Source organism: Neomonachus schauinslandi, chromosome 15 (genome assembly GCF_002201575.2).
Source record: "Neomonachus schauinslandi chromosome 15, ASM220157v2, whole genome shotgun sequence".
In the NCBI taxonomy this organism is placed as follows: Eukaryota; Metazoa; Chordata; class Mammalia; order Carnivora; family Phocidae; genus Neomonachus; species Neomonachus schauinslandi.
In genome coordinates, this window is record NC_058417.1 from 13,972,956 (window position 1) to 14,000,932 (window position 27,977).

The window sequence follows — 27,977 nt, forward strand, 5'->3', positions numbered from 1 at the left end:
AAGAATACATAATCTGAATCTAATCATGAAGAAACATTAGACAGCTGCAAAATGAGGAATATGCTATTTATTTATTTATTTATTTTTAAAGATTTTATTTATTTATTTGAGAGAGAGAATGAGACAGAGAGCATGAGAGAGGGGAGGGTCAGAGGGAGAAGCAGACTCCCTGCCGAGCAGGGAGCCCGATGCGGGACTCGATCCCGGGACTCCAGGATCATGACCTGAGCCGAAGGCAGCCGCTTAACCAACTGAGCCACCCAGGCGCCCCGAGGAATATGCTATTTAAAAAAACCCAAACAAACAACCATTCCTCAAAAATATTGTCCTAGGGACGCCTGGGTGGCACAGATTGAGTGTCGGACTCTTGGTTTTGGGTCAAATCGTGATCTCAGGGTCCTGAGATCGAGCCCCACGGTGGGCTCTGCATGGAATTTGCTTGAAATTCTTTCTCCTCCCTCTGCCCCTCCGACTTGTGCTCTCTTTCTCTCTCAAATAATAAAGGCCCCATTGGGCTCCGTGCTCAGTGGGGAGTCTGCTGGAGATTCTCTCTCTCTCTCTCCATCTCTCAAATAAAGAAATAAATCTTTAAAAAAAAAAAAATAAGGACTAAAGAGAAATGACAACTAAATACATTACCTAATCTTGCACTGGACAGTGTACTAGAAAGGAATGATAGAGAGAAAAAAGAAACCCAACAACCCTGCAACAAAGGATATTATTGGGTCAACTGAAAATATTGGAATATGGAAAGTAGATTCAAAACACGTATTATGTCAATGTTAAATTTGCTGAAATTGCTAACTGTCCTGTGGTTTTATAGAAGAATATCCTTATTCTTAGGAACTGCACACCCAAGTATCTGGGGTAAAGATCCTTGGTGTATGCAACTTACTCTCAAATGGTTCAGGAAAAAATACTGCATGTACACACACACACACACACATTTGTATAGAGTACAAATGATAAAGCAAATGGTACAAAATGGTACAAAACAGGTGAAATGGATAAAATGTACATTAAGTATTCTTTGTACCAATCTTAGAACTTACCTTTAATTTGAAATTATTTCCAAATAAACAGTTTTGTAAAAAGCAACAGAAAAATTTTTTAAAAATCTAGAACATGAAGCTAAATTATTCCTCTATATTCTTCACCTAAAAAAAACAGAATGCTATAAAATATGGGATGCTATAAGATACTATCAAATATCAGTGGTGAAATCATTTTATGCCTCTCTCATTAATGCATTTACATTAACTAGTATGTTATCTACCTCATAGAGTTCAAATCCTCTAATAGCCCCTGGATGACAAAAGATAAAAAAATACAATAAGGCAAAGGAAAGGAAATTAGCAGTAACAACAAAAAAGCTTTCATTTTTCTTTTTTTTTAAAGATTTATTTATTTATTTGACAGAGAGAGACAGCGAAAGCAGGAACACAAGCAGGGGGAGTGGGAGAGGGAGAAGCGGACTTCCTGCCGAGCAGGGAGCCCAATGCGGGGCTCGATCCCAGGACCCCAGGATCATGACCCAAGCCGAAGGTAGACGCTTAACGACTGAGTCACCCAGGTGCCCCTCACTTTTCTAAAACACATATTCTAGACAAAAAAATTTAGAAGAGCTTTGAATGATCTATTTTCCTACTGAACATAATATATTTAAGACAAGCTTAAAATAAAACTTATCCCAACTACCTTATTTGTTCTGCTTTAAACTAACTTATTTGTTCTGCTTTAAACTTCTACACAATAAAGTCACAAGGGTAAATAACACTACTTCAAAGACCCAGTTTTAAAATCAGACCAAACTGCCCAAAACAATATTTGAACACTTACAGTAGTAGTTTTAATCTAAGAATAGATCTCCCAAAGCTGTATTTTAATTCACTGCTTTGTCTTTTATGAGAAGATTTTTTAAAAAACACAAAACCGAGAAACTTACAGTTCATCTCGTTGTCTCTGGGACAGCACCATTTTGGCTGTAATATCAAGCTTCTTTGATATAGTGGTATGTCCCTCCTTTGGGAAAATCAGAAAGCTTTGTGATCCCTGGATTTATAATTAAATATGCCACTAAGTGGCGTCCACACAGGGGAAGACGATTCTTTTACAAGTGAATCCAACCAGTAATCAGGAGATAGTCAACAAATAGGGTTCATTCCACCTAAGGGGAGGGGAGAGAGAGAGAGAGAGAGAGAGAAGATAATTTCTTTCACTTAGAATTTAAATTATTTCTAAATTACTATTTGCAGTATACACTTTCAAAGACAAGGTTTACTTAATGCTAATATGAATATTAGATGTTTTGTTATAATCAATGTCGTAATATTAGTATATATTTTAAACTACCTTTAATAGTTTACTGAGCCAAAACAGCATTATTTTCAAATTCACCCATGCCCAACCATGTCACCTGCCAGAAAACATTGATACCAATTTTATTAAATTTCAAATATTAACATATAACTTCTCTAGACTATAACTCTCCCTCAAAGTAAAAAAAATTGGGGCACCTGGCTAGTTTATTTGGTGGTGCATGCAACTCTTGATCTTAGGATTGTGGGTTCGAGCCCAATGGTGGGTAGAGAGATTACTTTAAATTGAAATCTTTTAAAAAATCATAACTGAAGTAATCTTCAAGACTGAATATGTCAGTAATAGAATAGTTGATATTATGTAAAAAAGTATTCAGCAAACACATGCCCTCTTAACCAATGCATTTAATCAAGAAACAATTTCATGTTATTTCAATTTATTTTGTGTTCTTTAGAAGCACCTGTTTTCAAAATAAAAAACTGAATGGACTACCCTAAAGTCTATGTGCTCATACACTAATCCAATTCTCTAACCCAGTTTTTGGATAATATTACTCAGTGTTTCAGAGCTCTTTCCTTATATTTGTAACACTGTAAAATCAATTTCTATATAACATCTAAAAAGTACTGTGATCAGTTTAATCAGAGTAAATGTAGGTAAAAGTTAAGAAAAATAAAAAACTATTTCTTTTCTTAAAGAATTATTCTTTAAATCTCCTATTTTACAAAAAAAAAGTAAGTTCAGTTTATCTTCTCACACTGTACAAAAAATAGCTAGAAAGAATTTCCACTGTGTTTAGAAAATATATTTAAAATGCAGACTACTGGTACATACAAAATTCTGTTGGCAGGGACACTTGAAAGAAACAGGAAATCATCCTCTAAATAAAATGAAATTAACATCTAATGAAGGGCCTGTGGGACCACCTATCAAGAGACACATCATGGATAGAAGAGACAAAGACTGTTTCTTGAGTACCTTTTTTGTGCTATGCCAGTCACATCGTTCTATGCAAAGGGGATACAGTGGTGAATAAGCCAGTCAAGGAGTAGAAAAAAATGAGAGCAAACCCTGGTTTTAAATATGACCCCTAAGTCAAAAAGTGAGTGCTCAGATGTTCCCAATGGACATGGGAAGATCTTTCTTTGTTTAGCAATTCTAGCAAATATAATCAGGGATTTATTTTATGATCTTTAATGATTCTTCCAACCTAGAGACCACCTGGCTCAAAATGACAGCGGAAAAGCACCACATCTCTTTAAATCTAGAAAAATATGACTAAATGTCAGTAATAAATAGTGGAATGAGAACCAAACACAATGGACACCCCAGAAAACCATCTCTCTTTGGTATTTAACACCTTCTAGTTATTTAAACCTTACTTTTCTAAGTCTTTTTTTTTTTAAAGACTTATTTATTTATTTGAGAGAGTGCATGTGAGCGTGGGGGGTGGGGCAGAGGGAAAGGGAGAGAGTCTCCAGCAGACTCTGCGCTGAGCGTAGAGCCCAATGCGGGACTTGATCTCACGACCCCGAGATCATGACCTGAGCCACAACCAAGAGTCAGGCGCTTAAGTGATTGTGCCACCCAGGCACCCCTCACTTTTCTAAGTCTTAACCATCACCAAGCAAAAGCATCTAGGGACTCCTACACTCTGATAAAGGTCACATTAGGGTAAGGCTTATCTGATGGTGGTGACTATGTGAACTGTCTACAGGTTTCTATTATCTGGAACAATGGTAATCCACAGGGTCCAATTTAATTATGGAGAGACTACCTCTAGCCAAAAAACTAAACCAATGTACAAGAATAACGGCAGTAGAATACTAGGATGATCTAATAAAAATAAAACCAAGACGTAAACAAATCAGTGAATGTGTAACTGTGTACTGCACAATTTATCAATTCATGAAGCATTTACAAAACACCAGTACCAGGCACCAGGTCTAATGAAGGAAAATACTTGGGTCTTTACACTCAAGAAGTTTAAAGTCTACTGCAAGAGTCAGTTAAAACGGTGCAAAAAGGGGCACCTGGGTGGCTCAGCTGGCTAAGCATCCAACTTGATTTCAGCTTAGGTCATGATCTCAGGATCATAAGATCGAGCCCCACATTGGGCTCTGTGCTAGGTGTGGAGTCTGCTTGAGATTCTCTCCCTCTGCCCCTTCCCCTTGCTCTCTCTCTCTCAAATAAATAAAATCTAAAAACAAACAAAAAACCACCAGTGCAAAAGCAGAACAAGTATTACATAGGAGGCAATGACTCAGGATGAAGATCATAAAACAAGCTCAGGTCTTTCCATTTATCCTAGGGGCAATGGGGAACCATTAGATACATTTTTCAGAAAAATCACTCTTACTCACATAGTTAAAAATGGACCAGAAAGACAGGAAAGGAACAGACCAGACAGGAGGCTTACAGTAATGAAGGGGATAGATGATAGGGATTCACACTAGCATAGCAGCAGTGAAATGAAGAGAATTACTTGAATTTAAATTATTAACCAGGTAAGTCTTATGTGACTGGTGACTAGATTTGAGCAGCAAGGTGTGAGAAGGGTCAAGCAAGGAGTCAAGGATAACTTCCAGAGATTTCTGGCTTAGAACTATGTTGAACAGGAAACTCCTATGTGTGAGGGGATGAGGAAAGTTATGATTCATTCCACTTTAGGTATAGTTGATTCAAAGGTGCCTGCGAGATTTTTAGTAGGAAATAGTACAAACAAGTGAGCTCTGAAGAGAACCAACCTACCAAAAAAACCCAAAACCCAAAAACCAAAAAATGATTTGGCACTTATCATTTTAGAGATGGTGTAACTGAAACCATGACAATGGAGGACCCATGGAGAATGCGCAGAACTAGATGAGCAGAGGGCCTAGGCTAGAGCCAAGCAGAACAAGACCAACACCTAAAAAAAAAAGTCTACAACTGAGGCTGAGAGAAAGCAGTTAAAGAAGTAAAAGTAAAAACAGGAAAGAATGCATCACAGAAGCCAAGGAATATTTCAAGAAGTGGCAATCAACAGTAGCCAACATTATCCAACTACTAAGCAAAATAAGGTCTGAAATGGGTCTGCTCCATTCCGTATAGAGCCCACTGATAACCTTGATGAGAATGGTTTCAGTAAAATGATAAGGATATGGTTGAACATACAGAAACCATATATAAATGTCTGATAAGTGCAGGGAGATGAAGTAAAGACAGTACCATAAATAAGTATCTTTAGAAATAGCTGGAAATGTTAAAAGGTTTTTCTCAACCAAATGAGATGCTTAAATGCTACTGGTGGAGGAAAAAAAAGACACAGGAGAAATGAAGAAAGGAATAAAGAATTTTAATATCACCATTTTCACCCCCTAATCAACCAAAGGCAAACAGACAACCAGACACGATGTATCCCATGACAGAATAACACTGCACCACCTATAAAATATTCTTGCCACAAAATCAAATCTGAATCTGTTTAAGTCTCTGGCTCCAACTATCTATTTGCAAGAAGTACAAAGGGCAGAGGAATATGTTAAAAGACACCATGGGGATATAACCAGCAATATCCAGACTGTGAAAAGCTTTATAAAATAAATGACCCAGTTTCTTCAAATAAATTCCAAGGAAAAGAAGAAAAAGAGCCAGAAAGGGAAACCTACAGATTGATAAAGACAAAAGTGACATATCAACAACTGCAGTTTACAGACCTTATTTAGATCTGGAATTTTAAAAAACTGTTTGAAAAATAAACTGCAAAATAAATCAATGAACAAATATTTGGGGAAAATGAACATTGGATGGAGGTCTGATGATATTAAAGAATAACTGTGAATTTTTCAAGAATCATAATGGTATTGTGGTTTTACTTTTTATTATTTACTTTTAGAGAGCGAGCGAGCTTGTGCATGCAGGGGTGGCAGGGCAGAGAGAAGGGAGAATCCTAAGCAGGCTCCAGGCCCAGCCGGATGTGGGGCTGTATCTCACAACCCTGAAATCATGACCTGAGCCAAAATCAAGAGTCAGGCGCTTAACCAACTGAGCCACCCAGGCATCCCAATATTGTGGTTATTTTTAAGACTTTTAGAAATATACAACAAGGGGCACCTGGGTGGCTCAGTCATTAAGCATCTGCCTTCGGCTCAGGTCATGATCCCAGGGTCCTGGGATTGAGCCCCACATCAGGCTCCCTGCTTGGCAGGAAGCCTACTTCTCCCTCTCCCAGTCCCCCTGCTTGTGTTCCTGCTCTTGCTGTCTCTCTGTCAAATAAATAAATAAAATCTTAAAAAAAAAAGAAAATAGGGCACCTGGGTGGCTCAGTTGGTTAACCGACTGCCTTCGGCTCAGGTCATGATCCTGGAGTTCCGGGATCGGGTCCCGCATCGGGCTCCCTGCTCGGCAGGGAGTCTGCCTCTCCCTCTGACCCTCCCCCCTCTCATGTGCTCTCTCTCAAATAAATAAATAAAATCTTAAAAAAAAAAAAAAGAAAATAAATATACAACAAAAAATTTATCAGGGCGCCTGGGTGGCTCAGCTGGTTAAGCGACTGCTTTCGGCTCAGGTCATGATCCTGGAGTCCCTGGATCGAGTCCCGCATCGGGCTCCCTGCTCGGCGGGGAGCCTGCTTCTCCCTCTGACCCTCCCCCCTCTCATGTGCTCGCTCTCTCTCTCATTCTGTCTCAAATAAATAATAAATAAAATCTTTAAAAAAAAAATTTATCAGTAAAATGATATGTCTGGGATATGGGTCAAAAAAATTTGTGTGGTGGGGCACCTAGCTTGCTCAGTTGGTGGACAATGCAACTCTTGATCTTGGGGTTGTGAGTTCAAGCCCCACATTGGGTGTAAAGTTTACATAAAAATAAAATGTTGGGGCTAAGAATCTAAGAATATAATGTACAGTATTTCTCAGATTTACCTTTTAGCTTGATTAGCATTTTAACATATAACTGCAAAATATCACATGACAAAAGAAAGAAATGGTTCTCCAAGAGAGCAAAAGAGACAGTTTAGAATATTTTGCAATGAACAATCTATATTTATAACTAACAGTACAAATAAACCAGGCAATATTTTCATACCACCTGGTAAAGGAGTTCTTAATCTTTTCTGGGGGTCACTGGATTCCTTTGAAAATGTAATGAAAATCAAGATCTCTTCCCTCAAAGAAGCACATATAAACAAAATATTACATGCATCTCAAGGCAGTTTCCAAATTCTTCCAAAGTCAACATAATGAATGAGAAGACTTAACATTTTTTAAATGTATTCTGGCAGCACTTCAATAATCCCTTCTAAGCTACTTGTATATATTACAAACATATTTCAAAGAAGAGTCTCATTTATTCATTTGCATGTCAATATCTAGGCGTTCTTAGAGATCAGATCTGTGTTGCCTAAGCACTAGAAACAAGCTTCAGTATGTTTTTTGGAATGCAGAATTCTTAACCATTCTATATTCTAATATTATATCTGTTCATCTGCTATACAAATGCAGCTCTCCAAAACGTTTATTGCTTGGATAAGTACCTCACCATAGAAAGAACGGGAAAAGTAAAAAAGAAAAGATAAATAACTGAGCATTAAAAAAATGTTACAAAACTGGACGGTGAGTGAATTAATTTAAATTCTTTTCATTTTCAGTTTCCATGTGTTATCATAGGTTTCACACTTATTAAAACAACTTATAACGTATTTCATTAATAATTTATTTTGTACATTGGTTCCTGCTAACCATGAGTTTATGAAATAGGGAAAATACAGAAAATAAAAGATGTGTGTAAGGAAAAAACAAACAACTAACTATATGTTAACAGTAGATATTAACAAATATACAATGGAAATAATCAGATTTGTTATTAAATGTAGACCTAAGAGTTTAGGAGAGACACCAAAGACCTACACTATAGTAACTGGATAATTACCAATAACTCCTGCTCTCATGAAATTGTCACTTGACAATGCTTTATTTAAAGAGGGTCAGCAGAGGGGTGCCTAGGTGGCTCAGTCAGTTAAGCATCTGCCTTCGGCTCTAGTCAAGATCCCAGGGTTTGGGGATGGAGCCCCGCATCCGGCTCCCTGCTCAGCAGGCAGTTGGCTTCTCTCTCTGCCCCTCCCCCATTCTCTCTTTCACTTCCTCTCTCAAATAAAATCTTAAAAAAAAAAAAAAAAAAAAAAGGAGGGTCAGCGTATTATCTACCTTGCTTGAACAGCACATATATTATAGCTCATATTCCTAATGCAAACAATATTTTCCAGATACAGCAATGGGGCAAGGCAGAAACTACTGCCAATCAAGATTTACTGAGTACCTTTGCACACTAGTTCATTTTCAGAAGTTAAATAAAATCTGTTGTTTCCCAATTAACTGCATGTTTCATGGTACTTTGCAAATCATTACGTTTTTAGCATAGTTCCAAAAAACAATTTTTCTCAAAGTCACTAATAGGATGTAAGGTATTTTATTAATATGCATGACTATTCATATTACAGATATACCTCTCCTGGTGCTTCCAGCTATTTTACCTATTATCCTTACATAGATTTTATATACAATAATTCAATAAAGAGAAATAAAGATAACCTCTTTTTAAAAAGATTTTTATTGGGTGCCTGAGTGGCTCAGTTGTTAAAAGCATCTGCCTTCGGCTCAGGTCATGATCCCACGTCCTGGGATCAAGCCCCACATCAGGCTCCCTGCTCAGCGGGACGCCTGCCTTCTCCCGCTCCCACTCCCCCTGCTTTTGTTTCCTCTCTCGCTGTCTCTCTCTCTCTGTCAAAAAATAAATAAAATCTTTAAAAAAAAAAAAAATAAAAAGATTTTTATTTATTTATTTGAGAGAGAGAGTGAGAGAGCAAGAGCACAAGTGGGGTCAGGGACAGAGGGAGAGGGAGAAGCAGACTCCCCGCTGAGCAGGGAGCCTGACATGAGGCTCAATCCCAGGACCCTGGGATCATGATCTGAGCCAAAGGCAGACGCTTAACCAACCGAGCCACACAGGTGCCCCTAACCTTTTTTTTTCCCACAAGGTGGTAAAAAAGGATGAAAAAATATTTGTCTATAATTTAATGAATTAAGATCTCAAATTGGCTTAAACAACTAAAAGCTACTTTCCTAGTTGACACTAGCCATACATTACATTTCAAAAGAATCAGACCAAGGGGTGCCTAGGTGGCCCAGTCGGTTAAGCCTCCAACTTCTTTTTTTTTTTTTTTTGTTTAAAGATTTTATTTATTTTTTGACAGAGAGAGACACAGCAAGAGAGGGAACACAAGCAGGGGGAGTGGGAGAGGGAGAGGGAGAAGCAGGCTTCCTGCTGAGCAGAGAGCCCGACGTGGGACTCGATCCCAGGACCCTGGGATCATGACCTGAGCTGAAGGCAGATGCCTAACGACTGAGCCACCCAGGCGGCCCAAGCCTCCAACTCTTGAGTTTGGCTCAGGTCATGGTCTCAGGATCATGAGATAGAGCCCCATGTAGGACTCAGGGCTAACAGTGGGTGTGGAGTGCGGAGCCTGCTTAAGATTCTCCCTCTCCTTCTGCCCCTCCCCACCCTCCCTGCTGGCTTTCTCTTAAAAAAGAATCAGACAAAAAGAATCAGACCAAGGTTTTTTAAAGAACAACAGATAACCAGCATCAAACAAAAAAGAGACATAAATAAAACTGCCTATTCATGTTATACGCCATAACTGTTTTTAGATAATCAAATTAACACATAGTTAAGTTCTAAGCTTCTCTCAACTATGAAATAGACTTAAATGTGAAATATACCTCAGGATTTAGTGAGGATTAACCAGGATAATAATATAAACAAATTCTATAACTAATACCATACACGTTAACCCCTGCCATCAGTTTTGAACTTTAAATGTATTTTTAAAATCCCAGCTTAAATACGATGAATACCTGCAATGAACCTGGGACATGATTTCTTATCAAAGTTCTTGTTCACTTATTTTTGACACTTTTTTCATAAAGTGTAACAAAGAATGAGTATGATCCAGGTAGTGTCACATGACTGATGTTCTGTAAATTTTGAGAAATGAAAACTGAAGCAATCACCTCCCAAAACATGGTCTTTCCCCCTGGAAAAGAAATGTTTTTTTTTCACTGTGCCGTCATCTTTTCCCCTTGCTCTCTCTGAATTGTTTGCACCATCCAAATCATTCTGATCTGTGTACAACTAACCTATCAGAACATACATATGTGGGGTGCCTGGGTGGCTCTGGCTCAGTCAGTTAAGTGTCTGCCTTCAGCTCGCGTCATGATCTCAGTGTTCTGGGATGGAGCCCTGTATCAGGCTGCCCGCTCAGCAGGGAGTCTGCTTCTCCTTCTCCCTCTGCCACCCCCAAATAAATGAAATCTTTAAAAAAAAGACCACACACATCCATGTTTTGATTTACACATTTACACAAGCTTCAGTATGTTTTTTGGAATGCAGAATTCCATGGTATGGGATAAAAAAGGAACATCTCTCCTTTAAATAATTAGTGGTGGGTATTTTGGGTGTTCCTGCAAATTCTCTATCACTTTATCAAGATGATGCTCCTTAACATGACATCAGACCTAATACCAGGTTACAGGTTTCTCTAAGCTCTCATATTTGACTCTGAATATTATTCTAGGTAAAAATATTTAAAACTGCATCATTAATGCTACGCTGCAATGCAGTCAATAATGAAAAAAAAATAAGTAAACTTACCTGTGAAGTCAATGCACTGAATATTCTGAAAAATACCTCAGTATATAGCTTAAATCCATGAGATTACCTAGGACAAAGTACTTCCTAAGAGTAGTTTCATTTCCTTACTTCAATCTTTATGATTTCCTCACTTTTCCATCTACAGAGATGTTTCTAGAGTTCTGAAATCATTTTCTAATAAAAATAAAGTTGGCAAGGGCGCCTGGGTGGCTCAGTCGGTTAAGCAACTGCCTTCGGCTCAGGTCATGATCCTGGGGTCCTGGGATCGAGTCCCGCATCGGGCTCCCTGCTCTGCGGGGAGCCTGCTTCTCCCTCTCCCACTCCCCCCTGCTTGTGTTCCCTCTCTCGCTGTGTCTCTGTCAAATAAATAAATAAAATCTTTAAAAAAATAAAAATAAAAATAAATAAATAAATAAATAAAATCTTAAAAAAATACTTCAAGCTGGCCTGTTCATTATTTAAATAGTCTTCCTGGTATGTTCTAATAGACAACATTCTTTTGCATCTATATTAACTTTGTTACCTTTTATTTTGATTGTGTCTTCTCCCCAAGAACCAGAAAGTATTTTAGGTTTTGCCAACCTCAGTATCTATAGCAAGAAAACGACAATAAACAATATGTAAAGCCATTTGCAATGACGTGAATGGAGCTAGAGATGCTATTTGTCTTTCTCGGACTTATTTCGCTTAGCTAGAGAGTATTATGCTAAGCGAAATAAGTCCGAGAAAGACAGCATGATTTCACTCGTATGTGGAATTTAAGAAGCAAAACAAACGAATAAAGCAGAAAAAAAAAAAGAGAGAGAGAGAGGCAAACCAAGAAGCAGACTCTTAACTATAGAGAACAAACTGATGGTGACCAGAAGGAAAGTGGGGGGGGGGGGGGATATGTTATATAGGTGATGGGGATTAAGGAGTACAGTGTACTCCTTAATCAGGTGTACAATACACTATATTGTACACCTGAAACTAATATTTCATTGTATGTTAACTGGAATTTAAATAAAAACTTAAAAAAAAGATGAGGGGCGCCTGGATGGCCAATCAGTTAAACATTTGACTCCGATTTCGGCTCAGGTCATGATCTCAGGGTCGTGAGACTGAGCCCCACATCGGGCTCCAAGCTCAGTGTAGAGCCTGCTTGGGATTCTCTTTCCCTCTCCCTCTGTCCCGACCCACCACCTTGTGCTCTCACACACAAACACACTCTATCTCAAAAAAATAAATAAATAAATAAAAATACAAAAAACAATATGTAAAGAACAGGTGTGTTTCTGTTCCAATTAAACTTTACTGAAACTGAACTTTGAATTTCATGCAATCTTTTTTTTAACAAATTGATAATTTATAAAATTAACAAATTTTTTATAAAAGTTTACAAAATAGGGCGCCTGGGTGGCTCAGTTGGTTGAGCGACTGCCTTCGGCTCAGGTCATGATCCTGGAGTCCCTGGATCGAGTCCCGCATCGGGCTTCCTGCTTGGCGGGGAGTCTGCTTCTCCCTCTGACCCTCCTCCCTCTCATGCTCTCTGTCTCTCATTCTCTCTCTCTCAAATAAATGAATAAAATCTTAAAAAAAAAAAAAAGTTTACAAAATATTCTTTTGCTTTTTTCAAGCACTAAAAATTGTAAAATTAATGCTTAGCTCATAGGCTGTACAAAAAGAAGTAGCAGGCAGGACTTGGTTTGCCAGCCATAATTTCCAAACCCCCTTAACCAAACAAATGAAGTTAACTGATACAGGCCACTTTTACTAATAGGATCTATTTCACAGAACTGTTGAGCAGATTGAATGAGTTGATTACATATAAAGTGCTTACAACAGCACCTGTACATAGGAAGTGCTATATGATTTTATATCTATACCTTAATTTCTTTCTGTATCTTCTCTATTTTGTTTAATATCCCCTCCCCTATTAGCCTATCACACTGAAATGTTTTGTCTAAAATCTGTTATAAAAAGGGAAAATCCTTCATTGTTGAGGGAGAAAAAGTATTCAATAATGATTCATTAGTTTTTCCTTGAAACTAACTTTCTAGCTCTCTTTCCCAAAAATCTAAAGTAAATACCTACCTGCAATTTATCCATAGCAGTAGTCCTATTAACTGCAATCTCAGGCAAAAAACAAAACAAAACATCCTACCTACCTACTAAGACCTCAGAGGAGGACATAAAGAATCCTAATTTCCAACACACTAATGCAATTGCATTTAGGAAGGACTTGCCTATGAATGCACCATTGCATGATAACCAAGGCATAGCTTACAAATTCAGGTTTAAGAGTACTTTTTTCCTTTAGTTAATCAATTAGCGAAAGAAAGTTAGTGATTCTCATCCTGGCCTGGCCCAGACTAATACTAAAATGTGAGTCAAAGAATCTAAGGAAAAGCTACCTAGAACACGAGTAAAGCCATTATCTCCAGAAAGGTATAATGATGCAGCATTCCACATGTTCAAGTCTTCATTATTAAATATTTTATTTTGGGTACACTCCCCTTACCATGTTTTGCAATTTTCCTTTCCCCTTCAAGATTCAGCCTGAAAGCTGAAGTCCACCCTGGCTAGCCCACTCCCCTTTGCAGAGGTAGGTTCCCTCTTTTTTAGTCTTACTGTATCATGTATACATATATATATATAACCCTAATAACCATTTACTGACACTACATGCTAGGCTTCTTTACTACAATGTTTAATTCTCACAATACCCAACAAAGAAACTAATATCCTCATTTAACAGATGAAGAAGTCATGTATCCAAGGTCAAACAGTTGGATATTGGCAGGACCAGGATTCAAACCAGGTTTGCTTTTGACTCCCACACCAATGGTTTCAAACAGCAGGAATGTGAACAGAGAGGAGGCCAAGTAGGCAAGACTCTCTTTTTATCTGCTTATATATTGAGTTTCTGCATACAAGGTTGTTTGGGAAAAGTTTCCACTCTTAAGATAAATTTGAGGAGCACCTGGGTGGCTCAGTCTGACTCTTGATTTCAGTTCAGTTCATGATCTTGGAGTCCTGGGATTGAGACCTACTTCAGGCTCCACGCTCAGCAGTGGAGTCTGCTAAAGGATTTTCTCCCTCTCCCTCTGCCCCTTCCCCCCCTGCCTTCACACACACCCTCTCTCTCTCTCAAATAAGTAAATCTTTAAAAAAAAGATAAATTTGAAAAATCAATGATACTACTTTGTGTCGCACATTCTTTCTAAGTAACTATATATATATGCCATCTCCAGTACCACACTGACCTCCTTAGAAGGCAAACACTGAACTGAATTTCTTTGCCTCTAGAACCAGGCATAGGGTCTTGGCACTCAAAAAATGTTTGCAGGGAATCAAGCCTTCAAAGCAAAACTTTCCAAATTAATTAACTATACTTCCACAGTTACAGGCAATTATAAAATAATTTATAACTGCATAGCGATTTATACTTAATGAAATTCTTTCATATACATATTATCTTCTTTTTTTTTTTTTTAAGATTTTTTTTTTTTTATTTGAGAGAGAGAATGAGGTAGAGAAAGCATGAGAGGGGGGAGGGTCAGAGGGAGAAGCAGACTCCCTGCTGAGCAGGGAGCCCGATGCGGGACTCGATCCCGGGACTCCAGGATCATGACCTGAGCCGAAGGCAGTCGCTTAACCAACTGAGCCACCCAGGCGCCCCTACATATTATCTTCTTAAAAAAGAGAAACCAAGCCGAACGTTTTACAATGTTTTCCAAAATGCACATTTATTCAATATTCAAGGCTTTATTTTAATAAGACATCAGTTATCCAACAACTGTCAAAAGTACTGGCAAAAGTTATTAACCGTGTTTTATTTTGTTTTAATTGCCATACCAAAATACTATTAGGGTTCACCGTATTAAATTGCCAATAATGGCAATTACACAGGTTCAACCTAATACTTAATACCATTTAAAGAGTATTAGCAAAGTTCTCAGCATAAATAGCAGAACTTGAGGGATTTATTTAGTTTTAACCAAAAAAATTAAGCAAACAGAGTAACTCCCTCCTCTGTGATTTCATACTTGTCTGTATATATACACACAATTTAACAATTCTCACACTACACTCTAATTATCTGCCTAGATATCTCAACACCACTCCTCCAAAGCCTCCAACCTTGACATATTCCTCCTTGTATATCAAATATCATGGTAATTCTTTTTTTTTTTAAATCATGGTAATTAACATACAATTGGTATTTAGTAAATGTTTCTAAATGACTTCTACAGGCATCATAGTAAAACTGAGATAAAAATCTACCATGTCCTCAGAACTAAAGATGCACTGTATCACTTTACTCTCATTCTACTTTTTTAAAATTCCAAAAAATTCAAATTTTGAAATGTAGGCAAAAATCAAAGTCCAGCTCGCTGGGGCTGGTTCCAATATAATTTTTTTCTTTTTAAAGGCTGAACACTGATTATACTACAACTTTAAAATTGAAGACCTTTTTACATTCTAACGTGTGTATTACTTTTCCGGTTTCTGCTTATAAATGTTACATTTTCAGGTGACAATTAGACATAGCTACAACAGCCCTGTAAGCCTGATGTTTTAAGTTAAAACTAAGTCACACACACGCACAAATCCAATGCTGTAACATAAGAAAAAAGTTTCCTAATGTTTTCCAATCACACAAATAACGGTATATATACCGCTTTTTTTTTTTTTTTAAGATTTTATTTATTTGAGAGAGAGAGCAAGAGAGAGCAGGCGCGGGGGGAGGGGCAGAGGGAGAAGCAGAGAAGCCCGATGTGGGACTCCATCCCAGGACCCTGGTATATGACCTGAGACAAAGGCAGACGCTTAACCGACTGAGCCACACAGGCGCCCCAAAGATAGATTCTGTGCCTTTTTTTTTTTTTTTTTGGAATAAGGTTTGGTGAATACTAACTAATGCAAATAGTCCATTATGACAATGCAGAAATCACTACAATTCTTAAGCAAGGGAGCAAGGTTTTAAAATTGGTATTTCATGGTGATTGTTTTGGAGATAATACATAAGAGATATTAAAACAAGGGAAAGCTGGAAGTAGAAGATGACAGAGGTCTGGACTGGGATGGAGCAATGGGAATGATGTGAAAAAAAGAGCTTTTATGGTCAAACTGCAATTAAGCAAAAGTGGAATTTTTTTTGGGGGGGGGACACAGTCCACTACTTGCTGCTCTTGGCCTTGAAGATGACCTTCTCTAGTCCTAAAGACAGATCCCCTGTTTATATCCAAGGACAACTGCCTAGGTATTATGACAACACAACTGGAAAACCTTCAGTGTCTGAACTGATTTCTAGTTTGCTATTATCCATAGCAGTGTTTGCCTCCACTGAAACAGATAACAGATAACAGAACTATATTCTTGGTGTCAATTATTCAATTTGTTTACTGAGGACCTTCCAGGTACCCAGTATTCAAACCCAACAATACAGATCTGTGTCCCATGTAGCTCAGCACATAGGAAAGCTGCCTATGACATAAAAGCAATGTTAAGAAATCGTTCCTGTCCATAAGAAACTTAATATATGTTGAATATAATTGGAAGATATGAGCTATACATATCCTTTCATTCATTCATTGATTATTATGCTAGGCTCTGTGCTAAGAGGTTTTAAGATTAAACATGATTAAAATGCAATCTATCCCTAAATTAAAGTACAATCTAGTTTAAAAGTAAGGTGGGAAGGAGGGGACAGGAAAGAAGGCAATAACAAGAATATAACATAAGCTGAAGACTAAGTCAGCTTTATAAACTAAAAGACTAAAAAAACAGAAGTGATTAGAAATTTTTGAGGCAAGGTTTTGGAAGAAGGAAAAATAATGTTGAATAAAACATGACATGCAAAATTATTTTAAGCAGTTGGAAAATACAGTGTTGCTGAAAAGTTGAGGCTAAAGATGGCAAACACAAGGAGTCATCAGAAACTAGGTTTTGAATGAATTCAAAAGATTCAGTAGTGAAGGTAACAAGATACAGAACTGTAGTTCTAGTACAGATGAAGAAAAAAATCTTATTTTTAAGGGGCAGAGCCATATATTAGTATGTTTCTTGAGGGTAGAGACCATCTCTATTACAGACATAAATAAAAAACAATACCTCCTTACATTTAATCTATGCTAAAAACTATCATGAATCCTGATCCATAGTCTATCAATGGTCTTCTGCTGAGGCAAATTCTAGCAGCATAAAACAAGGTTGTGTATTGGCCCTTTTTTTCTTTTAAGTGTATTTCTTAATGATTTTACCATTTGGGGATATTCTGGAAAAATAATGCTCTGTGTACCTTCAAACAAGACAGTCGTGTAGCAGATTTAAATTTTTTTCTAAGAGGAATCTTAAGCTACAAGCGCTCACACAAATTCTATATGGGTAAACTAGGTTTTCACAAAAATATTTAAATCCTACATAAAAATGATCTGTATTTCATGTACGGAACATCTGCACTTTAGGTGCTTGCCAAAGAAATCAATCTCAGTATGTATCGAAGACTGGGTTGAGAGAAATTCTATCCATCGGTCAGACAACAAAGGACAATCTACATACTTTTTCAGACTGCCTTTCCCATGTGGTTGATCTTTCCATATTAAGTGTAATTAAAGACTAGACAACCATCTACCTTAGAGATGTTGATGAGGGTAATGATAATACATAATCCCCGTTATGAAGACCCCTATGAAAAATTCTAATCTGACAGTGGTTAGTTATTTTTCTGAATTAACTAGTTTACTTTTATCATAAGAACGTTGTGAAAATAACAGGTTTTTTCATTCTGTTAGCTCATAGAAAGCTAAGAGTTAAACTTGTGCTCTGCCTGTAGCAAGTACATTGTGCTACACCTTTTTGGCCTAGATTCTGATTACATTTTATCTTACCCTTTGTTTGTTTCTTCTTTCTCTTCATTTTTTATTTTAAATATTTTATTTATTGATTTGACAGAGAGAGCGAGCCAGAGAGCCCAAGTAGGAGGAATGGTAGAGGGACAGGGAGAAGCAGACTCCCCGCTGAGCAGGGAGCCTGATGCAGGGCTTTACCCCAGGACTCTGGGATCACGACCTGAGCCGAAGGCAGATGCTCAACCCACTGAGCACCCAGGTGCCCCTTTCTCTTCACTTTTAATCTATGGTATTTTGTAGTATGTGCATCTTTATAAACTGCCTTAAATAATGGGTTACAAATCAAATACAGAAACTAAACAGGTAAAACTGTGAATCAGCTAGAAAAAAAGACAACAGTGGGAGAACTGTTTTAGAGTCAGACACTTAGCAGACTAAAACATCCAGGCACCCCTAGAACTGGGTTTTTAATATAAGTTAAATTAAAATTAAAAATAAAATGATCAGAAAAAAGCATGATTGCGACCCAAACTCTGGACCACCTGGGGCACCTGGCTGACTCCGTCATTGGAGCGTGCTGGAGTGTGCAACACAATCTCAGGGTTGTGGGTTCGAGCTCTGTTTTGGGTGTAGAGATAACTTAAAAAGAAAACCCTGGACCATCCACTTGTAATCTGTGGATAAGGTATTTAATAAATACACAGTGCTGAAAGGTAGGATGGTTGAGGAGATTAAACCAGTTTTCAACCCCTCTGCTTAAAACCTTTCTAGAACAAGGGTCTATATAACAGCTTAAAAAAAAGGTGAATATCTTGCATTGTACAGAACTTCATGAATTACAAACTGTCTTAATATCTTTTTGATCTTCAACTGCACTGTGTCCTCACAGCTACTTATACAAGAATGCAGAGAACACAAACACAGGTCTACAGAGAACGCAGGTAATATAAATGAGAAAAGCAAGGAAGGTTGTAATGTTTCACTGGCGAGCTTATGCCCATCTAAAGGAGGGCAGCTGCAACTCTGCCTGGACCAACTGCTGCCATGGGAAAATGTGCGCCTCACAGTTGCAATAGCTCCTAATTTTTCAGGATAATCCAAAAATGGAGACTTTATGCAAAATAGCGAATTTTTAAATGTTGACACAAAAGAATTTTTTTAACGATGCAAGGGAAAGAGAAATGCAATTACAGATTTGGTTTTGCCTAAAGGCTGCCTACCAGTGTGTAAATCCTAGCTCAGTACTGGATTAATATGGGTTTTTGAATAGTTGAAGAGACAGAAAGAAAAACAAGATTTAAGAATTTATGGTCTAAAAAATATATATATATCAGTGCTAACAATATGATCTATTCTATTTATTCAATTAAAAGCATACAAATTACTAAATAACAAATATTTAAATTAACCTTAGGATAAATTCTGCAACGCAAAAATAAAAAATAATTCTTTGTTATCTACAGACAGCTTCATGTTTACTGAAGTACTTTCTGTAATGAAAATTTAGAAACAACCTTATATAACAAAATAAACTAGATCTACATATTAGTAATATATCTAGAAAACATTTTGTTAGGTTAAAAAAATTTGTAGAATAATATACAGTATATAATTCATATAAATTTTAAGCATTATTGTTTTTTAAAGATTTCATTCATCTATTTGAGAGAGAGAGAGAGAGGGACAAGCAGACTCCCCACTGAGCTGGAGCTTAACGTGGGGGCTTGATCCCAGGAACCCAAGATCACAATCCCAGCCAAAGTCAGATGCTTAACTGACTGAGCCACCCAGGTGCCCTTTAAGCATTATTTTTTGTTTTCTTTTGTTTTGTTTAAAAACTTTATCTGAGGGCGCCTGGGTGGCTCAGTTGCTTAAGCGACTGCCTTCGGCTCAGGTCATGATCCTGGAGTCCCGGGATCGAGTCCCGCATCGGGCTCCCTGCTCGGCAGGGAGCCTGCTTCTCCCTCTGACCCTCCCCCCTCTCATGTGCTCTCTGTCTCTCTCATTCTCTCTGTCTCAAATAAATAAATAAAATCTTTAATTAAAAAAAAAAAACTTTATTTGAGAGAGAACATGGGGGAGGGGAAGGGCAGAGGGAGAGGGAGAAGCAGGTTCCCTGCTGAGCAGGGAGCCTGGATGAAAGGCTGGATCCCAGGAGCTGAAGGCAGATGCTTAACCAACTGAGCCACCCAGGCGCCCATATTTTAAGAATTATCATACATAGTTTATGGATATGTATATGTGTACTTTACTGTTATAGTATAAAAACAGAACAAAAGGATATATACAAACTTGAAGAGGAACTTTACCACTAGGAAGAGTGAGGGAGGGGTAACGGATTAGAAAGAGGTATAAAAGGGATATCAACTACAATAATGCTTTCCTTTTTTTTTTTTTAAGATTTTATTTATTTATTCATAAGAAACAGAGACAGAGAGAGGCAGAGGGAGAAGCAGGCTCCCTGCGGAGCAGGGAGCCGGATGCAGGACTCGATACCAGGACCCTGGGATCATGACCTGAGCCGAAGGCAGACCCTTAACCATATGAGCCACCCAGGCACCCAATAATGCTTTATTTCTTAAACTAAAGCAAATATGACAAAATGTTAACATCTGTCAATTCTGGTAGTAGTTTATGTGGATTTTTTTACATCACTGCAAGTACTTTTCCTGCATGTTCGATATATTCCATAATTAAAATAAATAACAAATTAAACTGGAGATATGTAAAATAAAAAACAAAAGCATTCTGAGTATAGGTCCCATCACAGGGCCTCCAACAGCAAGCTGATGAAAGCACTGAAGGAATAAATCCTACACTTTTGAAGTCCTACTATGTAGAATTTTGGAGTCCAGTAGTGGAGGTTCCAATGTCAACCTGGCCACTTAAAAACTGTGTGACCTTACGCAAATTTTCAAATTTCCTAAGCCTATTTGCCCATTTATAAAAGGAGTTCTACTACCCACCTCAAATAGTTGTGGTGAAACTTAATGAGACAATCAGTGTTAAGAGCCTGCCTGCCATTTTAAATTCCCTCAGCAGAGCTCAGGAATAATGAAGAGACAGTAATTTCACTTCGAAAAATGGCAATATGGCACAGTACCTTTTGCACTTTTACATACATAAGTAGAAGAGACCCTTGCTCTCCTAGTGTCCAAGGACAAGAACAAATCACTTTTGCCATCACAAGATGACAGAAAGTAAAGGTGGACTGCCCTATTACCATTATCAATTCATCTTAATCATCTTCATCATCACCATTAATAACAATGACCAACATTTACTGAATGTTTAGTGAGTGCCAGGTACTGTTCTAGGCTCTTTAAATGCATTAACTCATTTGATACATCACATAAAATTTGATGTAAGCTAGAACAAGAGTGAAAGTAACAGATACCATAAGATTATGAACTGAGAAGAAAAGAAAATTTCTTTCAGGTGAAAAAAATTAGGGAAAGTTGCCTGGAAAAGGAAAATTTGGTATGCAGATTTGAAAGACAGACAGGTGAGGGTATACACCGAGGAAGAGAAGGGAGTGGCACAGTGAAAACACCTTAAGGAATAGGAAGTATCTTCATAAGGCTGAATTACAGGATACATGGCAGGCAGTAAGAAAAAGGATGAAAAGATGAGCCAGGACACAAGAAAACCCCTTGAGTACCTAATCTGTTTTAAGCTGGTATCTATTAAATAGCATGTTTCCAGCAGCATGCCCTTTGCTCACTAATGACAGTAAAAAGCTGATTTTTGACAAAGTGACTTCTCAGAACTGTGGTTCAGGAAAATTAATCTGGCTGCTTTATGTAGTATCCCACATCTACCTCCTAAACCTTTCTCTCATCAGTAACCTTCACCGTCATGATCTTATTTCAAGCACTAATCATTCTTTCCTGAAAAAGTTTCCTAAGTGACCTCCAAACTCCAATCTACATCCCTCACTGCCACCCACATAAACTATCTAAAATACACATCTGATCATAATGCTCATCTTTGCTTGGAACTGTTTGTTGACTTCCAAATTGTCTACCATATATATACAGAATATAATTTACAAAGTCTATCAGTCTACCTTTGCAGCCTCATATCCATACATACCCTACAAATCCCCTCTGCCCAACTACTTTCCAGCATACACATAATAGTTCTTCATGCTTGTACCCGTGCATGTTGCTATTTCCTCTACCTAATGGCCCTGCAATACCTAAGTGACAGATATCATACACAATGTATATCACTATAATCCAGGACCCAGATTTTAAAAACTACAAAAGGAAAAAAAAAAAAAAAAAAAACCTACATCAGGATACTAAATTTCCTATCCATTTAATTATATCACTAAGAATCTAGAGAAAATTCAAATCCAAAAGTTCTATTTTCAATCAAGTTTCCCCCCCTTTTTATAAAACCATTTGAATGGTAAAAACAAAGAGCCATTCTTAAAATCTGACAAATCCTTATACTTAAAACTACTGTAACACTGTATATTAACTATACTGGAATTAATAATAATAATAATAATAATAGTAATAATAAAATAGCCCCCCCAATCTAACAAATCTAGAAATAGAGAGGGGAGCAGGGAGCTAAGATATACCCAAGAAATGAGTAAGTGATTAAATATTCTGGCTATTAAGGTTTATTACCATATTTTCATAAACAATGAAAAAAATTGGATATAACAGAATTACCAGATTTTAATTTTTTTTTTTAATATTTTATTTATTTGACAGAGAGACAGCGAGAGAGGGAACACTAGCAGGGGGAGTGGGAGAGGGAGAAGCAGGCTTCCCGCCGAGCAGGGAGCCCGATGCGGGGCTCGATCCCAGGACCCTGGGATCATGACCTGAGCCGAAGGCAGACGCTTAACGACTGAGCCACCCAGGCGCCCAAGTTTTAATGATTTTAATGATTAAACAGTCACTTCAAATTTTTTAAACTATTACGCCATGGTGCTAGCTATTATCTTTATAATCATAAATCTCAACATAAAGATATAACATAAAAAACACCTAACAAAATTATTATTCAAGCCTTCTGGCTCTTTGGAATTGACCTAAATAAGAGTTTTCTGCATAACAGTATATCTCTTTTTTTTTTTTTAAAGATTTTATTTTATTTATTTAACAGTGAAAGAACTCGAGAGAGGGAACACAAGCAGGGGGAGCAGGAGAGGGAGAAGCAGGCTCCCCGCTGAGCAGGGAGCCCAATGCGGGCAGGGCTCGATCCCAGTACCCTAGGATCATGACCTGAGCCTAAGGCAGACATTTAACAATGCCCCCATAACAGTATATCCTTAAAGAGAAATTTATCTCTACCTAGAAAAAAACAACGGCCTATTAATCTAGAGAAATTAAAAACTATCTTAGGCCATTAGTTCTCATTTTTATGGAACCATCACAATATACCCCCAAAGCTTCAAATACCACTAGCACAGAGAATATCTAAGATCAAAAGTACTTTAAAAAGTATTGCTTTAGAAATGTTAGAAATAATACTTTATGTGGGAGTCAATCTTGACTCTTGACTTTATTCCTCTATAACCGATTACTTTGATCTGCCAAGTTTACCTCAACATTTGCTGGATTATTCTTTTGTCTATGCATACCACCATCATCTCTCACTTGGACTAATTTCAACAGGTCTGCCAAAATCCAGTCTTGGGCTGTTAACATCTATCCTCTACACAGCTTGCAGAACCATCTATTTAAGATATAATCTGACCATATCACTTCTCTACCTAAAAACAAAACCTTCATCGGCCCCCTATTTTTTTTTTTAATTTTATTTATTTATTTGACAGAGAGAGACACAGTGAGAGAGGGAACACAAGCAGGGGGAGTGGGAGAGGGAGAAGCAGGCTTCCCGCAGAGCAGGGAGCCCGATGTGGGGCTCGATCCCAGGACCCTGGGATCATGACCTGAGCCAAAGGCAGATGCTTAACGACTGAGCCACCCAGGCGCCCCTCGGCCCCCTATTTTTTTTACTTAATATTTATATAACACTTACTATATGCTAGTCACTGCTTTTAAGTGTTTTACAAGTGTTCATTTACTCCTCATAACTCCTTATGAGAATTTAAGTAACTAGCCTTTATATAGTGTGCACGTGTGTGTACGCACACACGTGTGTAAAATATAGATAACACAGTTATGTAAGCAACAGAGCTGAAAGCTGAACCCAGCACCTGGGCTCCATAGGGGGGGGCTCTTCATCACTCAACTATGATGCCTCCCTACTTCCTGAAGTCCACATGCTTCAGAATAGTTTATAAGGCCTTTGATGAGTATCTGATCCCTGCCCACTTTTCAAGTCTCATTTCTAATCAGGTCCCACTTTGCTCACACTCCAGTAACACTGAGCATCATGTAATGTAGGTCAGGTCTTCCCTCTCCCCACTTTGTGACCTTTATGATTCTACTGCTGTCCCCAGTCTGGAGCACCTTCTAGTACCTCATCATGGTTCCTACAACAGACTGCACTGAATACATCCTGATGACAGAATCAATTTTTTAATTCTTCATAAGGTTAGTGAGCAATAAGAAACAAAAATTTCCTATTATTAATTACACTGGCAGACATATGAAACAAAAAAACACCAAGTGTTTTAGGACTCAAGTCTCCAGTACACCTAACTGGTTATCCAGTTAAAACACACACAAAAAACAATAACCAAAAAACCTTCCCCAACCTTGGTCCTGCTTCAACTCTTTCTTAAGTCTATGATGGAGCCTGGAAATTTACATTTTTAACAGATAAAAACCTACCTCTGGTGAAGATGGTCCATTAACACCCTGCTTTACAGGCCAGATCAAGGTAATCAGGCCAGATCAGCTCCTCTATACTAACTCATGAACCCAGCCATACTGAACTACTTGGAACTTTCCTCACCAACCAAGCTGTACTCATGAGACTGGGTATAAATCACTTCCTCTGCCTGGAACCCCAAACAACGTGACAGGATTTCTTCAAAAATGTTCAACACCTTTGTGAAGACTTCCTTGAACAGTCTGGGCCCTCATCACACCAAGTACGTATTTTGATTATAGCAGTGTTATGCTACCTTTGCATATTAAATTATGTGTTTATATACTTTAAGACCTTCAAGGGCAGGGACTGACAATCATGTTTGTATCCTTAGTACTTGGGATATAATTTAGCTAAATAAGTGTCTGCTGGACAGAAAATCTGATGAAAATTTATTTGTTTTAAAGATTTGTTTTTAGAGAGAAAGAGTGAGAGTGCAAGAGGAAAGGGAGAGAAAGAATCTCAAACAGCCCCCACTGAGCATGGAGCCCAAGGCAAGGCTCGATCCCACGACCCTGAGATCATGACCTGAGCCAAAAACAAGAGTCAGACGCTTAACTGACTGAGCCACCCAGGCACCTCTAAAAAAAAAAAAAAAACAACCAAAAAAACTGATGAAAATTTAGAAGAGAAATATATCTAATGGTGTTGGGTATTTTTAAAATTTTTATTTTTTAATTTTTATTTTTTTAAGTAGGTTCCAGGCCCAGCATGGAGCCCAACGCATGGCTTGAACTCACAACCCTGAGATCAAGACTTGAGCTAATATCAAGAGCCTGAGCCACCCAGATGCCCCAGGATTTTTTTTTTTTTTTAATAGAAAACCAATGCAAGTCTCTATACAAGTGTTACAATGGAAGGGCAAGATATAAAGAATGTAGTAACTGCAATTCTCAAAAATAATCTTACTCTCAAATTATAAATTCTCCTTAATATAAAATAATATCTTTTAGGACAGGACATGGATTTACCAGTTCTGTTTTGAAAGTAAGAGTCTAATCAGTCAAAATGTTCTGTTTTCTGCTGCACTATTTAAAATTTATTATTTGGAATATTCAAATACTAGGAAAGAATCAATGAACTAAGATACCCTATTTGCTTTGCTTCTCAGATCACAGCAGTCTCCCTCTAAACAAGCCCCAAATGGAGAAATGGGGAGCTCTTCTCTAAAATCCCAACACTGAATTTTACTCTCAGAATAATTTCTAGAGGGATATATAATACACTTAAATATATTTCTTCAAAATTTTTCTTTGATCTTTAGTTTCCAAACTATAGTTACAATACTGTTTAGAAAACCAGGCAAAATTTAGGTTATTTGATTTAATATTTAAGATTCTAAACAAAATTTTTCTGATAGTCAAAAATGTAAATTGTTTTAATAAATGGGGGAGAGGAGATGAATCTATTTTACAGAAGAACTCCAATTAACACATGTAAACACTGCCCCCTTCCTAAACACTGAACTTGACTAGCTTCCAAAGGATAAAGTAGGAGAAAGAAAAAATACCTTTAGGGTAGAGAAAACTGGCACATACTATATCAACTAAATGATGAAGGTTAACACCACCAGGGATGTTTTGTGTGTATCATATAGCCCTAGACATGATATGATGAGAAATACACTTCACCTCTGTGGTATTTCTCCGCAAATCCCTTAACCCCAGTCTATTGAAAAAACACCACACAAACCCAGTTTGGGAGACATCTTACTGGATACCTGACGAGTACTACTCAAGACTGTCAAGGTAATGAGAAACAAGGAACCAATTAACTGTCACAAGCCAGAAGAGGCATAACCAAATGTAATATGGTACCCTGGGCTGGATCTAGAACAGAAAGAGGACAATAATGGAAAAACTAGTCAAATCCATATAAAGTCTGGAGTTTAGGTAACAGTAAATACAAAGACTGACAAATGTACCTCAAAAATTAAAATGTTAACAACGGGGAAAATTGGGTCCAGGGTGTATGAACTTTCCGCACTATCTTCACAGTTTGTCTGTAAATCTAAAATTATTCCAAAATAAAAACTTTAGGGGCACCTGGGTGGCTCAGCTGTTAAGCATCTGCCTTCGGCTCAGGTCATGATCCCAGGTCTTGGGATCGAGCCCCACATCGGGCTCCCTGCTCGGCGGGAAGCCTGCTTCTGTTCCCTCTCTCGCTGTCTCTCTCTCTCTGTCAAATAAATAAATAAAATCTTAAAACAACAACAACAACAAAACTTTATTAAAAAAAACACAGGAAAAATGTGTTTAAATTAATTTAAATTAAATTAATAATATTTAAAAGTACAAAAATGTTCTGATTGTTAAAGATGTAAACCATACTTTACAGTTTAAATAAAATGCTTATTTGCAACATACTTTTACATTAAAAAAAATGAATTATTCCATTTGGCACTCATTTACATAGCACTCTTTGCCTATTAAGAAACTTTGAGGGGTGCCTAGGTGGCTCAGTCGGTTGAGTGTGGGACTCTTGATTTGGGCTCAGGTCATGATCTCAGGGCGGTGAGATCAAGTCTGCATCAGGCTCCAAACTCAGTGTGGAGTCAGCTTCAGATTCTCTCTCTCCCTCTGCACAAGCCTCTCTAAATACATACATACATACATACATACAATCCTAAAAAAAAAAAAACTATGAACACATCACTGGTTTTCAGATACACATAACGAATACCAAAGAGAAAAAAAAAAATCCCTAACATTAATTCTTAAGAAATACACTTAAGGGGGGTGCCTGGGTGGCTCAGTCGTTAAGCGTCTGCCTTCAGCTCAGGTCATGATCCCAGGGTCCTGGGATTGAGCCCCGCATAGGGCTCCCTGCTCGGCAGGAAGCCTGCTTCTCCCTCTCCCACTCCCCCTGCTTGTGTTCCTGCTCTCGCTCTCTCTCTCTCTGTCAAATAAATAAATAAAATATTTAAAAAAAAAAAAGAAATACACTTAAGGGGTCCCTGTGGGGGCTCAGTCAGTTGAGTGTCTGACTTTGGCTCAGGTCATGATCTCAGGGTCCTGGGATCAAACCTGGCATCCGGCTCCCTGCTCAACAGGGAGTCTGCTTGTCCCTCTGCCCCTCCATTCCATGCTCTCTCTCTCACATAAATAAAATCTTAAAAAAAAAAAACCCTACTATATTAATATATTGACTACTTATTTGATTAACTGTATGTTAAATTCTCCTTTAAAAAGTCTCTAACAATAAAAAAAATCATTTACTGAAGGATTTATAGGCCATTCTTCATTCAATAGTAGCCATTATTCTCTGAGTTAGATACTGTCAACATTATCTCCACTTATAGATAAGAAAACTGAAGCTTCTGCTCAAAGAACAT

At 37.8% G+C, this 27,977-nt stretch overlaps 1 protein-coding gene across 3 annotated transcripts in view; it reads right to left on the reverse strand.

The window, feature by feature from the left end:
• PAFAH1B1 (platelet activating factor acetylhydrolase 1b regulatory subunit 1) overlaps nt 1-27,977 on the reverse strand; it is an 87,075-nt gene that overhangs the window by 53,429 nt on the left and 5,669 nt on the right. For 2 of the 3 annotated variants that reach the window (XM_021704461.2, XM_021704462.2), the window contains exon 2: nt 1,946-2,167. In XM_021704461.2, coding sequence (XP_021560136.1) covers nt 1,946-1,977 — 32 coding nt within the window. In that variant the 5' untranslated portion in view covers nt 1,978-2,167. Of the gene's footprint in view, nt 1-1,945; nt 2,168-26,688; nt 26,722-27,977 lie in introns of those variants that run through there. The other variant, XM_021704463.2, reaches the window with a different exon arrangement.